This window comes from Elgaria multicarinata, chromosome 1 (genome assembly GCF_023053635.1).
Source record: "Elgaria multicarinata webbii isolate HBS135686 ecotype San Diego chromosome 1, rElgMul1.1.pri, whole genome shotgun sequence".
In the NCBI taxonomy this organism is placed as follows: domain Eukaryota; kingdom Metazoa; phylum Chordata; class Lepidosauria; order Squamata; family Anguidae; genus Elgaria; species Elgaria multicarinata.
This window is the reverse complement of record NC_086171.1, coordinates 87,752,184-87,768,527: the sequence shown is the minus strand read 5'-3', so window position 1 is coordinate 87,768,527 and position 16,344 is coordinate 87,752,184. Positions and strand designations below refer to the sequence as shown.

The following is a 16,344-nucleotide window of genomic DNA, read 5'->3' as shown; positions in this document are numbered from 1 at the left end:
TGTGGGTTCTATTTTATTGTTTGGTTGTGCTTGTGATTTGTGTTTAGTTTTAATTGTGAGTTGCCTTGAGTGCACTTAGTATAGAAAGTATATATTCATTTTGTTTTTATTGTACTTTATCTTGTACACCACTCTGAAATTTTGAATGGAGCGGTAAATAAATAGTTGGAATATCGGTTATTGTAATAAATATATCAGTTATTTTCCTTTTCAAGAAACTTACTATTAATGATGTTTTCTTTGTTTTCAACAGAATCTCTTAAAAGCTAATTACAGACCAAGATTCTTCAGAAACGGGTAATTAACATGTATCTATGTGTTCTGAAACAGCTAGAAGGTGTCTCTCATATTGCAGAATTTCATATTAGTTCAAAGAACTGTGCAGCTACTTCTGCACTCTCAAGACGTTTGATACATTTGGGCTTGTGTTTCTTGAATACTGCCCCCCCCCCAAATAAACAGCAAACCACTTTTGAAACTTTGGGGAGTCCTAAGTATAGTTTATGACATGACACAAGTGTCTGCTGTTTAAAAGGGGAAATAATCAAAAATCCCACTAGACGTGCCTAAAGACAGCTGAATAGATATTGTATTTAGTGTGTATAGCAGAAATCTGTATTTTTCTTTAAACCTACTTAATACTATAGATCTATTTAGAGTGGTTTCCTGATGGCTTACTCATACATGCTGAAAATATTTTAGTCCCAAACCAGTAACTTGCTGAGCATACTGTGATGCATACATGGAAGAGTTCTCCTGCCTGCAAGGTTCCCCCCCTACGTTTAAATACAGGGGCAGCTCCATACTTGCGTTCCTTCTGTAGACATAAAATTGCCCCATTAATTGAAACAAATTTATTAGTCCCTGTAGTAAAGCTGTGGTTTAAAGTATCTTCTGAACACAGCCTGGCTTTCTGGCTTAACCACTGTGGTTAAAGCCATGGTTTAAGGTGTCTTCTGAACGGGGCCAGCGTGTGCCAGAGGTGAGAGGTGTGTTAAAAAGAGAAGGCTCTTTTGGCCATGGCACCCCAATTGTTGACTGCTCTCCATAAGGAGGTTTGCTTGATACCAACTTTGTTATCTTTTAGGTGCCGGCAAATACTTTAAAAAAATAACGAGGCTTTTAAAACTACTTGATGATAAACTTTCAAACTGTGTGTTTATCTGCTTCTTTAATTTTTTTTTCTTAACTTTGCTGTTTTAACTTCATGAAAGTGCCTAGAAATCCTCAGATATATAGCAGTATAAAAATAAAATATAAAATCAGAAGTGCAGGGATCTGCATGGACCGCGCATGCTTCTTGCAGGAGTATCATTAGGGGATTGTATAAAAAACCTCTGGTGTGGGTGAGAATTGAATTTAGAATCCCAACACTGTTTCTAAGATCTATAATTGCAAGCATGGAATTATCCCTTGTGAGTGTAGACAGTAGCCTGGTTTGCATGTCTTAATGTTTATGAGCATTGTGCTCATGAAAACTGCCCGGTTGCTCCTGCTGCAAGCGGGGTGGGTGGGTAGGTATACAAACCAGAGACTTTCCATCCATGGTTTGTTCAGCATGATGTGTGAACTAGTACCTTTGATTTGTTTCTCCTTGACAAGCCATTGTTTGTCGTTGTGTTATGGCTCTGGCTTGTCAGGGAAGGGGCAAGTCACAGTGCCTGGTTTGCATGTCATGCTAAACCAGGTGTGTCAAGCCTGTGGGCCAAATCCTGTTCTCCGGGGTTTCCCAGAAGGCCACACAACCCTTTCCCCTGACTGCCAACTGTTTGGTGGTTTCCCAGCTTTTGCATAGGTTTCCCCCTATTCTGATTTTCAGTACCTTTTCTCTTATCCCAGGGCCATGATAAAGCTAAAACCCTGCTATTGCAAAGATTCAAGGATATAGAGATGCAGTCTCAGTCAGAGGAGCTTAAGTCCTGTAAGACTAACCCTTTCTATAATTCTTTCACGCCATTTTATTTATCTCTACCAAGTTATCTGGCGGATATACCCAACATTAAATTGAGGATAATCTTTACACAGGCAAGACTAAATGTTCTCCCTTTAGCAGTTCAGCTAGGATGATATAAGAGATTACCAATTTAGGATAGACCATGTGGATGTAATGCAGTCTCTATCGAAGACTTAATTCAAGTTTTGCTTGAATGTCCTATGTATAACGAACTTAGAAATACATACATTTCTCCTTTGCTAAAATCGCTGAAGGGCTCCTCATCACATGCTAAAGTTTGTCATTTGTTATCAGGTGCAAAAAAAATTGTTTCTTTTAGAGTGTCAAAATGTTTAGTTAAGCCTATGCAGATACGTTCTACGCAACGCATGAAGGGTTTGGGTAGTGACCCCTTTTATGATGCTCAATTATTTTTATTGTAAACTGTTCTCTTTTATAACATGTGTATAGTGGCTAACTGCTTGTAACACAATAAATTGACTGACTGACTATTCCAAAAGGTTGAAATGCCTTTCCAAGGGCTCAGTTACTGGCAGTAAGATCTTTAAGCCAAACTCTGCTGGTATTTTTTTTACCTCTCCACGTTTGTCTTTGGCTAAGCGCAGCACTGGAGTGTGCCCTGAGAGCTTCTCTGAAATTGAATTCAGCACTTGGGCTGAAAAAGGGCTGAAGACTCTTGTGGTAAACAGACCATAGACAGAAGAAAGCAATTACGCAATGTTTATAAGTGTGTGGCTTGTAAAGTATAAGCCAGTAGCCTGGTTTGCCCGGTGTGGCAGCCCACTGTGGCTTAATTTACCTGCAGACGCTGTCGCATTGTGCCAGCTGCCTGTGGGTGCCATTTTTGAATGGTGCCCACATTGCTGTGACTTGTGTTGTGCGAACCCAGGCAGCAGGGGTTATTTGAGAGTTTTCTAACCTTCAACCCCTGCTGCCTGGGTTCACACAACAGGCAAGGCTGTTGGCCATGGGCACCCAGCACAACACTATAGTCCATGTAGGTAAATTAAGCCTCATTAGGCTGTGGTGTTGTGTGACCCAGGTCAGTGTTTCCCCTAGAACTCTGGCTTATCATGGCATGCAAACCAGGCCGCTTTCTAAACAGAGGTCAGTTATATGCATATCCATTGTTAAATCAGGACATTGTAGTTTGACTTGGTGTCTGACACTCCCTTGTAGAATGAAAAATATCATTGTTTGGAAGGTAATATTATTGACTAACATTTCTATACCACTACCAATAAGGCAGCATTTCCATGTTGGAAGCATTTTTGAAGTGGTTCATTTCTCATGACTTTTCCCCCTTCCACAGTCAAAGTCAAGCTACTGATGTACCAGGAGAAAATGTATTGAAATATATACAACACCGTTTTGAAAGTAAGTTCTCTACGTTATGAGTATACTACAAGTCAATGTACAATATGTGAACTATTTTCATAACATGTTTTATAGTTATGAATTTATATTTTCTTTATAAATTTAATAAATGATAAAGCAGCTAGAGGTGCTGTGTGCTTGGTAGCTAACCTTATTTTTAATAACCAAGTCCAATTTCACCATGATACTACCAGAAACATTAGTATAATTTCTTGTCCAAGCAGGTCTTATAGTTAGAACCATGGTTTAGACCCATACATTCGTCACATTTTGTTTTCGTCAGAAAATGTATGTATTGTGTCTGGGTTTTTTAAAATAAAATGTATTTATTTACTGTTAAAATGGATCAGTATGATGCCAAATTCAAATTCTGTTCATCTATTACAAAAGTGAAGGAGGTATTACAAGTTTTTCCAAGAACGAGTTCTATAGTGCCTTAGAAAGTAGCTCAGTCTTGTGGCACTAATTTTTTTAGCTAGAGTTTACTTGGTCACTTTTTTCAAGAGCACATGCTTTGCATGTGCAAGATTCCAGGTTCAGTGGAAAGCTTTCAGTTAACAGAACTACCCCCTTCTGATAAAGGCTCTGGAATCCCTCATTATTCAGTAAAAAATGTTTTTGATTAAATTGTGAAAGTTTCTCTTAAAGAATATCTTTATTAATAGTAAATCTGATGCACATTAACCAGCTCCATTAAGCTCTAGTGCTAACAGTCTGATCCTATGCAAAATGAGATTGCTAGACTCTGCATAGAATTGGGCAGTATGTCCCATTCTTGCTCCTGGGAAATCTTGGTGAGTTAAAAACATATGCTTGCTGCTGGTAGGTTAGCAGGTGTAATTGTGGATCACCTACGTAGTCATTTTAGCTTAGAATATTTGCGCACTATGTATCTGAAAGAGCAAAGCAGTGTGGACTACTAGTCTTTTCTACTTAAGAGTATGTAGTTCTTTTTCTCTTTAGCTTGTGCCCAGGAATTTACAGTAAGCTCCCCTAGCTTATCATGTAGCTCGGCTTCGAGTTTCAGCAGGGACCAAGATCAAGTTTCAACTCCTAGCAAACAGGTAAGTTGTTTCTATTAGTGTTTCTCTTTGGGCTTTTCTGTGCATACTGTGTAAACTAACTTATTCCATCTTGTCTGAACAGGTGAAGGTGATTTGGATTAGCAAATGATAGTTTTTCTTCTGTTGTCTGCTATTACGCAGCTTTAAAAATGTTTCTTTATAAACCTTATTTGCTGATGCATTGATGTGCTGCCATTGGCTTTTTGTTTTGACCCTTCAGTGTTGTTTTGTTTCATCCACTGGAGCTCTTGCTCCTCCAAAAGATAAAAAAAACTCTCCAGCAGAGTTAGGCAGCTACCCCATTGAAAAGAAAATCCCAAGTGTTCTTCCTCTCTACTGGATTTGTGGCATTTTGGATGTGACAGTGTCTCGTGCACTGCCTACAGGTACTTTACACAGCATCATGGCTGTGGTCCTTCCGAAGAAGTGCCTGCAGTAAGGACAAACTAGAACAATGCAAGAGCCCCAACTATAAAAGCCATGGGACTGGTGCTAATTCCCCAGCACTGTCTTCTGGAATTGGCTGTCTGCATCATACCAGCATGCCTCCAGCTGCCCATGCGTAAGCACCGAGTAAAGAATGTGACCAGCAATATGTTTGGGGCTGCTGACAAATTGGAATAGCCACATGGTGATCATGGCAGTCATACAGTACTGAGCTACCTTAACAAAGTAGCCTCTGTGTGAATGTTGTCAATGTGTGCATTTTTCCTGCATTAATATTATCGCTATATAAGAGAATGGTCATATATAAGGCAACCCTTGGTGTGTCCACAAAGGGGTTACTTGTGAAAGCCTCAGAAACAATATTTTATTTTCCAAGGTGTTTATTGTTTTGTTATTAACAATGCCTCCATTTCTGCTGCACCCTCTGATTCCCAGAAAAAAGAGCCAGATCAGTTTAGTTGTCTGAAGAATGCCTTTAATATCTTCATGTTGCCATCACCCGATACAAAAGGCAAAGATTCAGGTGGGTAACATTAATTTTTGAACTGCTAGTTGCATATGGATTTTTAAATGTCAGTGGGGTTTTTTTAACTGTTAGTGTTACCAGTGCTTTATCAAGTAAAAAACAAACAAAACTAAAATGTGAACGTAATGATAATTCCAATTCTTGCTATATCCCTGTCCCTATGTAAGAAGAGAAGGCACTGGGAAGACAGCATAGTTATTGGAGAAGAGGTGGGTTTCATTGTACATAAAGTAGGAAAAGCACATTCCAGCCCGTGGTTTCTAAGAGCAAGAAGGGGAAATATAGAAGTGAGCCAAATGTACCTTGAAATAGTATGGAATTCAACTTTTCCAAAAGGCATGAGTAGGTGGATGAGAGTAGAGGGCCCTGCCTGTATACAAATTTGCAAGCTTAAGTTTCAATTCACATTAGGTACCTATGTTCAATATATGTGTGGAATTCATAGAATCATAGAATAGTAGAGTTGGAAGGTCCTAAAAGGCCATCAAGTCCAACCCCCTGCTCAATGCAGGAATCCATCCTAAAGCATCCCTGACAGATGGTTGTCCAGCTGCCTCTTGAATGCCTCTAGTGTGGGAGAGCCCACAACCTCCCTAGGTAACTGGTTCCATTGTCGTACTGCTCTAACAGTCAGGAAGTTTTTCCTGATGTCCAGCTGGAATCTGGCTTCCTTTAACTTGAGCCCGTTATTCCATGTCCTGCACTCTGGGATGATTGAGAAGAGATCCTGGCCCTCCTCTGTGTGACAACCTTTTAAGTATCTGAAGAGTGCTCTCATGTCTCCCCTCAATCTTCTCTTCTCTAGGCTAAACATGCCCAGTTCTTTCAGTCTCTCTTCATAGGGCTTTGTTTCCAGACCCCTGATCATCCTGGCTGCCCTCCTCTGAACACGCTCCAGCTTGTCTGCGTCCTTCTTGAAGTGGTACCTAGAACTGGACGCAATACTCTAGATGAGGCCTAACCAGTACCTCACGGTACACGGTTCTGAAGGTTTACTCTTTCACCTGTTGGGTGAAATACATTGGGGCCACTTATTTGCTTCAAAACTGTGGAACACCCTTCACCGGAGCTTCATCTGCAGCCTGAGCGTCTCTATCTAAAACCTTTTCCTGTATGAATTTATCTGGCCATCTGAGATTATCATCTGAGGCCTGCTCTGGTACTATCACCTTTGATGGGTAGCTCACAAGGAACAGGTCTTCTGTGCTAGTGCTCTGGACACTCTTCCCTGATATGTTCACTTGACACTGACACTATGTTTTAGACACCAGGTTAAATATATTTATAGAGATACAAAAATTGCCGGAAATTTTGAAGCTATAGGAAAAGTGGAAATGTTGGTGAAAACTGAAATAATAATAATTAATATATAGCACTTTCTAATAAAGTACTATATGAGCTAAAATAAGTCAGCAGTTTACAAAAATGCAATAAATACAATAATTCTATATACACAATACCCCGGCTGTGGAATGAGCTCCCTAAGGAGGTTCGCCTGGCACCTACACTATATTCTTTCAGATGCCAGGTGAAGACCTTTTTATTCCCTCAATGTTTTAACAGTCTATAAATGTAATTTTAACTTTGCAGTTTTATATTTGTATTTCTGCACCGCTGCTGATTTTATCCTGGTTGTGCTTTTATATTGTATTTTATATCATGTTTTTATACTGTTAGTTTTATCCTTTGAATGGTTTTAATTTTTGTGAACTGCCCAGGGAGCTTTGGCTATTGGGCGGTATAAAAATGCAATAAATAAATAAATACATTTTCTTACTACTGGTATATCTAAAGATACCTTACTGTTGCAACTGCATTAAATGTATCAGCATACAGTGCCTTCACACACACACACACACACACACACACACACGCACAGGCAGGCTTGTCCACGTTTTGTTGTGTTGTTAGATTTTAATAAAATTTGCATATTAAAAGCAGTTTTTGAAGTTAAAATAGTTATAGCTCACCTTGCTTGTGGGACCTGAACTAGAAAACTTCTGAATCTACTATAAAGCACCTTCCAACTCAAACGCACATTATGTTTTATCTACTTCAGCCTTTTATTTAAGCATTAGCTTGGTAGCAATATGTGACTAGGAATTACATGCAGGTAAGTCCAAGAGGGATGCTTGGTGTCTGCATAGTGGGATCCTTTGTGCACAGTATAAAAATTCAGGCCTCCCTCCTCTTCTATTTCTTTATTATTTATTACATTTCTATACCGCCCAAATAGCCAGAGCTCTCTGGGCGGTTCACAAAAATTAAAAACATTCAAAGTATAAAACAATATAAAACCATAATATAAAATACAATATAAAAGCTCAACCAGATAAAAACAGCAGCAATGCAAAATTACAATTTTTTGACACATTAAAAAACATACGTCAACAGAAAGTTGGGTAGTTCAAAGCATTAACATTTGGGAAATCCTCTCAAGGATGCTGGTTTTTAATTGCCTGCACTCATCCTCTCAACTAGTCTACAGACAATTTACAAATTGGAAAGAGAAGCCAGCCCCTGGCAAGCTAGTCAAATGTATTGCTGGCTAGTAACTTTTAAGAAGCCTGTTTATAAGGATGATCAACTTTATAAGGTGTCTCCCACCAAATATATCACAATTTATAACTGTCTGTGCATGCACAGCTCTGTACATATATTTTAAAACAAAGACGTGGTTTGCATGTAACAATCTGGGGCTTTTCATCACACACTAGTCACCATTTTTAAAACGCAAGCCATGGTGGGGCTATGCCATGGCGTGCCAAACAACCCAGAGTTAATAGATAAATTAATCTATTGTGGCTTGTTACGTGTGAACTGAACCAAATTTTTATTGGCATATTCCTAACTTTATTAGAAGATAAAAGAGCTGTGTCTGTTTCTTCAAGATATATATGCTTGGAAAGTTCAAAACCACCACCACCACCACCAGGGTTATAGGTTTGTATCCTGTTCCCAATAGTAGCCAGGAAGATGCAGCAGCCCCATCCACTTCAGATGAACCGCCTTGATAAAAGCAATCGTCAATAGCTTGTGACCAGCTAAATGCAACTGACCTGCCTTCATTACCTGTTTGGCTGTTAAAAGCAGCCACCGGCTCTCTCATCTGCCTTCTCTCCTCCCTAGCCACTGTGCGGAGACAGTGCCATCCATCACCCAAGAGAGTCATTTTCAGTAGACAGACAAGTAACAGCAGCATCTTTTCCTTTATGGCAGAGCAGATGGAGTCATCGGGGAGTCTCACAGCTGGAAAGAAGCTTAGAATTGCCAGCTCAGCTCAGGCCCAATGCCTCAAAAGTTGGGGGAGGGATGATGAATCAGGTCAAGTAAGAAAAGTTTAAGCAGTGATGCAGCCCTATTTTTTTAACTGAATGTGCTCTATGCTCTTTGAGTAGCAGGAGGGTACAAATCAATTTGGCGGGGGTGGCTGGTGGGGAGAGAAGCAGTCGCAAGAGACGTCCTTCTAAAATATGTAGCAATAAGTGTCTTGAGCCATGAGTGGAGGTCACATCAAATGAGGATAACTGTTCTTAAATCAGAAGGAGTAAAGATTAGAGATGTAAAATTTCTGGAAGTTTTGAAGCCATGGAAAAAATCCCCCCCCTCTGTTTTTTCTGGGGGGGGGGAAAGGAAATTTTTGGGAAAATTGAAATAATGCAATATTAGCACTTTTTACAGATTGAAAGTCACTTTGTTACTTTAGGAACATAAAATGTAATTATGTTCAAGTTGGTTTGGTGTAAAATTATTACATTTGGTATATTAAAAGTAGTGTATTCAAACAATTATTACAAATTTAATTTACTTTTTTTACCTTCTTTTTTTGGTAACAAATGGAGGCTACAAGCTCCTGAACTGTTAGGAACACTAAGGAACCTCTTTGGTTCTACCAGTTTATGAGGAGCAGGCAAAAAACAGTTTTAAAAACAACTGAAGAAACCGCCAACATTAGTAACAAAGAAAATTATTTATGTCTCTGCTAGTCCTCCAGTGTCAAGACATAAAGCCCCCATTCCCATAAAAACTGAGAAAAATTGGGATGGACACCAAGATTCAATGAATATTTATTTATTTATTTATTTAAGGATTTTTATGCCGCCATTCAGCCAAAAAAGGCTCTCACGGCGGCTTACAAAAGTATTTCTTGACAGTCCCTGCCCACAGGCTTACAATCTAAAAGACATGACACAAAAGGAAAGGGGATTGGGAGGGAGGAGGAGGAGGGGGAAAAGGAAAGCAAACTCAGGCACTACAATCTTAGTTGGAAAGTTCAGCAGTTACAGGTGACAGCAGGAGGGAGGGGGTTCTCAGCTGGAGCTGGACCCAGGCACGGTGGAGAGGGGCCTGGCTGCTGCTTCCTCCCTCTCTGGTGGCCTCTGCAGTTACAGTTGGTAGCAGGAGGGAGGGGGCTCTCAGCTGGAGCTGGACCCAGGCATGAAATTTAATCAGACTCATTTTCTGACCTATAGTTATCACTATAGTCCCTGCTTCATTGGCAGTGCTTCCCCCTAGAGGCAGAAATGCATCTTCCTCTTGCATTTGAGAGTTGTCTCAGTTTGCAACCTAGGACTTTCTTATCCTTGGTGCACAGAAATTGTAATTGTCTGATACTGTACAGTTTTTAGAAATCATATGGAGAAGTAAGTATCTGAACACCTTGTCTTAAACATTTTATTCATCATGCTAAAATAAAACATCCCGCAATCCTTTTTTTCTTCATTTTTTTTTTCAATTTTTCCAATTTTTTTGGGAAAAAAACAAAAAAGGCTACAGAAAAAAACCGTTTTTCCTCTGAATTTTTCCATTTTTTTCCCCAGGCCTTCACATCTCTAGTAAAGATGTAACTATTCTGTTTATTTTGTTTGTTCTGACAACAAAACAGATGAGAGCGAATCGGAAGATGCTAAAGCACCAGAGGAAAGCCGTATGTCTCCGCCAGATGACGATGTTGATGTGCAGTCCTTAGGATCACCTGCTCTTTTGTTAGAAGAAGAAGAAGAAGAAGAGGGACTATGTAGAGGAAAGTAAGTTACTTCTGAACAAAATGAAGTACTGTATAGCAGTATTTCTATTCCCACATAACTTCAGGCTGATGAGTAAATGGGCGAGTGCATCCTCTGTATGACTCTTTAACCAAGGGTTCTGTTTAAACAAGGGCTGGCTTTGGTAGCCTTTTAAGGGGCTGGGAGTGCCTCTGAGGCCCAATTCAGACGTGTGGTCAAGCATGTAATTCTTATTTTCTTATCAGATCTAAACTTACTGCTTGTAACTTGGCACATAAAATTTTACTTTTTGGTGCGTATATATGGACTTCGAATCATAGAATAGCAGAGTTGGAAGGGGCCTACAAGGCCATCGAGTCCAACCCCCTGCTCAATGCAGGAATCTTAGTTTCGCTTCGTTTCGACTGAGTTTCGCTGTCTTATGTTTTATTCAGGCAACAATTAAAAGTGGTCCGCCTGGCGCCTATACTGTACTTCTTTCGTCGCCAGCTGAAGACCTTTTTATTCACTCAGTATTTTAACACTTAATTTTAACTTAAATTTAAATTTTACTGTTTTAACTCTGTATTGTAATCTTATATCAATTTTGCTGCGTGGTTTTATCCTGGTTGTGCTTTTTATACTGTATTTTGTATTTGTGCTTTTAACCTGTTGGTTGTTTTATTATGGTTTTAATTTTTGTGAACCGCCCAGAGAGCTTTGGCTATTGGGCGGTATAAAAATGTAATAAATAAATAAATAAATAAATAAATTACAAATGCAACCAATATTGCAGAAGGAGCACTAAGCCTATGTACCTGAAGGTTCCTAAATGTATCTTGTCAGTTGAAAAACTGGGTGGGGAAAAAATAAGAGCTGAAAATAGAAACCATCCACATTGCTATAAACAAAAAGATTTTTTTAATTTTTTGTAGACATAGAAACAGGATCCGCTGTTAAGTATTATTAAAAATGGACAGAAACTTGAAATACTGCATTTTGTGTGTCTGTCTTTATGCATCTGATAGATTACACCACATCTTATGCCACTATAAATTTGGTAGCATGAAGAGGCCCCAAATATTTCTGTTTACCAGTGGCATCAGTAGGATTGCGTATACAGACTACAGACAATGATCCTGTTTTCAAACTGCTTCCGAGTCTCTGGGAGAGAAAAAAAAAATCTAACGTTTGTCTTCACCCTAACAGTTCACAGTATGACTATGAGTAAACGTAAATTACTATCGCATTTACGTTCTAATTCACATTAGCAAACTATTTACTATATAAAGACTTGGCTTTATTTTTTTTTGAGAGTAGCTATTTAAAATGTTTATATCCCTAATTTTGGGCCTGAGATGGCCCCCAAGCTGGCCCACCAAAATTAATTGTAACATGCAATCAATAAAAGCAAACAAAGTCACAGGTAGGAGGGCAAGAGAAATTAAACTTGATTTAGAGCTAAGAAGTTCTCTGTGGTATGCTATTATAGATAACGTTTTATGATAAATACCAAGGAAAATTTGGAGAATCAAAGTAAATAGCTTATTTTTCCTCCCCACGCAGGCTGCTTATTGATGAAGTGGCAACCGTTACAGATTTACGGAACGGTAGAGATGTTGGAGAACAAAATTGTTCAGCTACATCTTCTGGTCAGAGAAAGACGTGTGAGCCCTTAGCTTTGTTACAATCCATGCAACGGTAAGATGTAGTGTACTAAGAGTAGGAAGTACCGTAGTTTTGTGTAAGGGATTTTAGCATTTACGGCTTTGAAACGAGCTCCTATTGTGACATTCAAAGTGGCTTGCAAATCTAGCGGAAAGTTTGGGTAGCTGCTAGGAGTGCACAACTTTCCCTTGTAACTTTCCCAGTCCGAAGCCCACTGCTTTGTTTCATGGAACACCAGGGGTAGTTTGAAGCTTCTATGTGAGGCAGAAGTCTTCTAATCTCTAGCTTTGCTTCCTCTACGTGAGAGGCCTGGGATAGTTTGTTGCTGTTTCAGGAGAGGGACATGATGGTGGCCTGGCATTCTCCAGCAGTTCTTTGTGGTCTCCGTACAGGCACAAGTGGAATTTTCCACAGAACCATGGACATTCTGTTTCCACATTGACTCTCACCTCTTTGTCTCTTGTGGGGAGGGGCACGCCATAAGGCCACAGTGGTTCATGTCGGAGCCTTCTCGATCTGTAACAACAACTATCATTGTGCCACTTGATCGCCAAGTGGTTGCTGCCTGAAACGCTTAGGGTAATTCTATCAATGTTGGTTCCTATTCTGCCTTCCTTATTAAGGGTGTGATAGTCTACTCTGTTTATCTCTGGAACGCCAGGCCCTAAATGTGGGAGTCAGATTGGGAATTTTGTAGGGATGTCCTGCACAGCTTGTTCTATGGATGTTTCCGTTAGGTTCTTAGCAGAGTTTAAGTAAACGCATATCAGCCTCTGCCCCTTTGCTCGGCGACAAAGTGCCCTCCTGAAAGAAACACAGACGCGGAGTTTCTTCAGTAAAAGAATTTACTGAGGCATATCAACATACATCATTCCCAACACATAATCTTCCATCGACCAGCAACAAACAAGAGACAAGAAACGTTCAATATGTACAACTACATATACATTCAGAAAACAGATGATGACAGTATTGCATCAGTCAATTATTCAATTAGGGATGAGGGGGGAACGTCTCCCCTTATCTTTGACCTTTACAGTTTCATCATTAACTATCAACACCTGCTGTGATACTAAAACTCGGTCTCTATGTCAAGTCCAGTTTTATTCAGGGCTTATCTTTCTGTAGATAAATTTTCTGCCCTGACGGTTTCCTACATCCGTCTCTGGGTACACCAGCATGCCCATTTGTGTGCCTGCTCAGGGACCACAAGGAAAACAGGATTCTTTTTCGTGGTCTCTGTGCATCACACTATGGGCTCTGCGCTTGCGCTGAGCTTTGCCTCGGAAATACTTCTTAGCTGAGAAAAACGTTAATTTAGGCGGGAACCCTCCCCCACCATCCACTGCGCATGACTGCGCGTGTTCCCGCCTTCCCCTCAGTTCCTTTGCGACCGCCTTAGCTGCTGCCTCGCAGGAATACTTCTCCTCCTCATCCAAAAAGTTTGAGTAGCTGAGTTACCTATATTTATCTTCTTCTTCTATCGTCCCTTTCTTCTATCTCTCTCTCTCTCTTTTTCTGGCTCTTCCTAAAAAAAAAAAAAAAATATATATATATATTCTTGTTAGTATTTTCTCTTACTTCTACTTATTTTGTATGGCCCTTAAGGCACCCTTTCGAAAGTGCGTCCGTTGTGGCAACAAACTACCTGCAGCGGACGGTCACTCACTTTGTCTTTTGTGCCTGGGTGAATCTCACATAGTAGAAACGTGCCATTTTTGCCAAGGTTTCTCTAAACAAACCAGAAGGCACAGAGCAGACAGATTAAAAGCTGAACTCTGGAAACAAACACTCCAAAAGGTCGATAATCCAAAAACTATGGCTTCCTCTACTACACCCATACAAGACGCGATGTCGACCGAGCCCTCAACATCGGCACCACGCAACAATCCATCGACGTCGAAGCGCTCCCTTGCCGTATCAACGGCAAAAAAGCTAGCAAAGAAAGCAAAAACTGCTAAGTCTCCTCCTACCGTACAAGACAAACCAAAGAAAAGGAAACTCAAATCCGCAAAATCGGGCATGCCTTCGCCACGCCCAGCGGCTACAACAGAGAGTTCTAACCCGGCAGAATTCCCGGCTGTTGAACTACTCTCGACAGTTTCAGAAGGGGAAATTCGAGAATTACCGACACCCACTCAACTATCGAATATTCCTCTAACTCAAAGGGACCCGCCCGACTTAAACACAAGGCGCGGCCGCTCTCCTCCACATCGATCTACATCCCGACCTACATCTACGGCAAGATCAAGAGAGCGCAGTGAAACCCGCTCCCGATCGGAACGCTATGAGCGACATAGACGCCTCTCCAGATCGCGGTCTCGATACCGATCACCGTCAGCCTATAGCGATAGATACGCCAACAGACGCCGACACTATTACCGTAGCAGATCCAGATCCCCATACCGTGATCACGATCGCTACTCTGAGTATTCATACCCTCCGAGGCATTATGAATACTATTACGACAGGAGACCATCTCACCATGACGATCGTAACTCACATCGCCCTCTTCAGGCAAAAGACCTGCCAACGACATCGACTAATACAGACGCAGGTCGATTACCAACCCAACCAACACGCGAGGAAACACACGCAACCTCGCCAAGGTCTCCAATACTCGTTGACGACTATGAGTCTGATGCCTCTTCGACATCGGATCAACAACCTTCTCTGCCCTCACCCGACGATAACCTCGGCCCCAAAGAAAGAGGATCACCTTCCGAAGAGATGGGCTCCTTCGCAGAACAGATACTCCGTATGGCTCAAGCCCTCGGCGTCGATGCACAGCAACAACAAGAACAACTTACAGACCCTATCTTCGAACCAATATTTACTGAGGCATCAGCCCCAGTAGAAATTCCATTTGCACCTACTCTACTCCAGGCTATTAAACAGACTTGGACCTCTCCCTCTCTAATGACACCGACATCACGTCGCTTAGAATCGATGTACAGGGTTCAAAAGAAAGATGTAGAATTTCTCTTTACTCACCCACGCCCGAACTCGATAATAGTCGAATCATCCCATTCAAGGTCTCAAAAGCTCCACTCTTCCCCTGTTGACAAAGAAGGTAGAAGATTAGATTTCCTTGGCAGAAGAGCTTACTCCGCATCAGCTCTAGGCTTACGTGTCACAAACTATCAAGCCCTCATGTCTCGGTATCAATTATTTCTTTGGGACAAAATCGGATCATTGTGTGATTACTTACCGGAAGACCACAGAGAACTAGCTCGCGTATTCCAATCAGAAGCCTCGCGACTTTCAAAACTACAAATCAATACGACTCGACACCAGACAGACTGCTTTGCAAAACTGATGATGGGCTCTGTAGCCCTTAGACGCCACGCTTGGCTTAGATCAGCAGGAATGGCACCTGAGGCACGTTCTAGAATAGAAGAATTGCCTTTTGATGGCGATGGACTATTTAATGCTTCCACAGATGAAAAAATGGACACAGTCCAAAAAGCCAGAAACAATGCAAAAAAGATGGGTTTAGGCCAGCAAAACCAACCCCAACAACAAAAGGGTCGTAAGTGGTTCCGCCAATATCAAACGTACCCTCAAAGACCAACGGACAAAACACCAAGATTCCAATCTTCACAATCTTTTCAACGGAAACCATATCCTCCAACCAATCGTTTCCGACCTCAACAGAAATCGGACAACCCACACAAACGGCGTCTTTGACTCACCCATACACAACGACCAATACCTTGCATTCAGCGATCGTCTATCCAAATTTTACCACGCCTGGGAAACCATCACCACAGACACCTGGGTACTCCAAATCATCCTCCACGGATACAAAATCGAATTCGAGACCCTCCCTCCTCTAGGTACAGTAAAGATTACAACCCCCTCTGTCATACTCACCCAAGAAACTACCGCTCTTCTTTCAAAAGGAGCTATAGAACGCACTCCACTCGAATCCAGCCACATGGGGTTTTTCTCCAGATATTTCACCGTACCGAAAAAGGATGGGGGTCTCCGACCCATATTAGATTTAAGAAATCTAAACAATTTTATTCGCCCCAAAAAGTTCAAAATGACGACGCTAAACAACATCTTACAACTTCTAAGAAGGAATGCATGGTTTGCAGTCATAGACCTAAAAGACGCTTATTTTCATATTTCCATTGCCGAGACACACCGCCACTACCTCCGATTCGCCATAGGAGAAGACATTTATCAATTCTGCGTACTTCCCTTCGGACTCAGCACGGCCCCACGAGTATTCACCAAATGCATGGCCGTAGTCTGCGCCCATCTCCGCCTCTCCAATGTCGAGGTATATCCATACCTCGACGATTGGTTACTGAC

The 16,344-nt window shown here is 41.1% G+C and overlaps 1 protein-coding gene across 1 annotated transcript in view; it reads left to right on the top strand.

Annotated features, from left to right (window-relative positions):
• Positions 1-16,344, top strand: part of CENPC (centromere protein C) — a 60,194-nt gene that overhangs the window by 7,148 nt on the left and 36,702 nt on the right. The window contains exons 3-7 of the mRNA XM_063125795.1: positions 1,840-1,921; positions 4,295-4,395; positions 5,278-5,365; positions 10,254-10,395; positions 11,920-12,054. Of these exons, the coding sequence (XP_062981865.1) occupies positions 1,840-1,921; positions 4,295-4,395; positions 5,278-5,365; positions 10,254-10,395; positions 11,920-12,054 (548 nt within the window). The remainder of the gene's footprint in view (positions 1-1,839; positions 1,922-4,294; positions 4,396-5,277; positions 5,366-10,253; positions 10,396-11,919; positions 12,055-16,344) is intronic.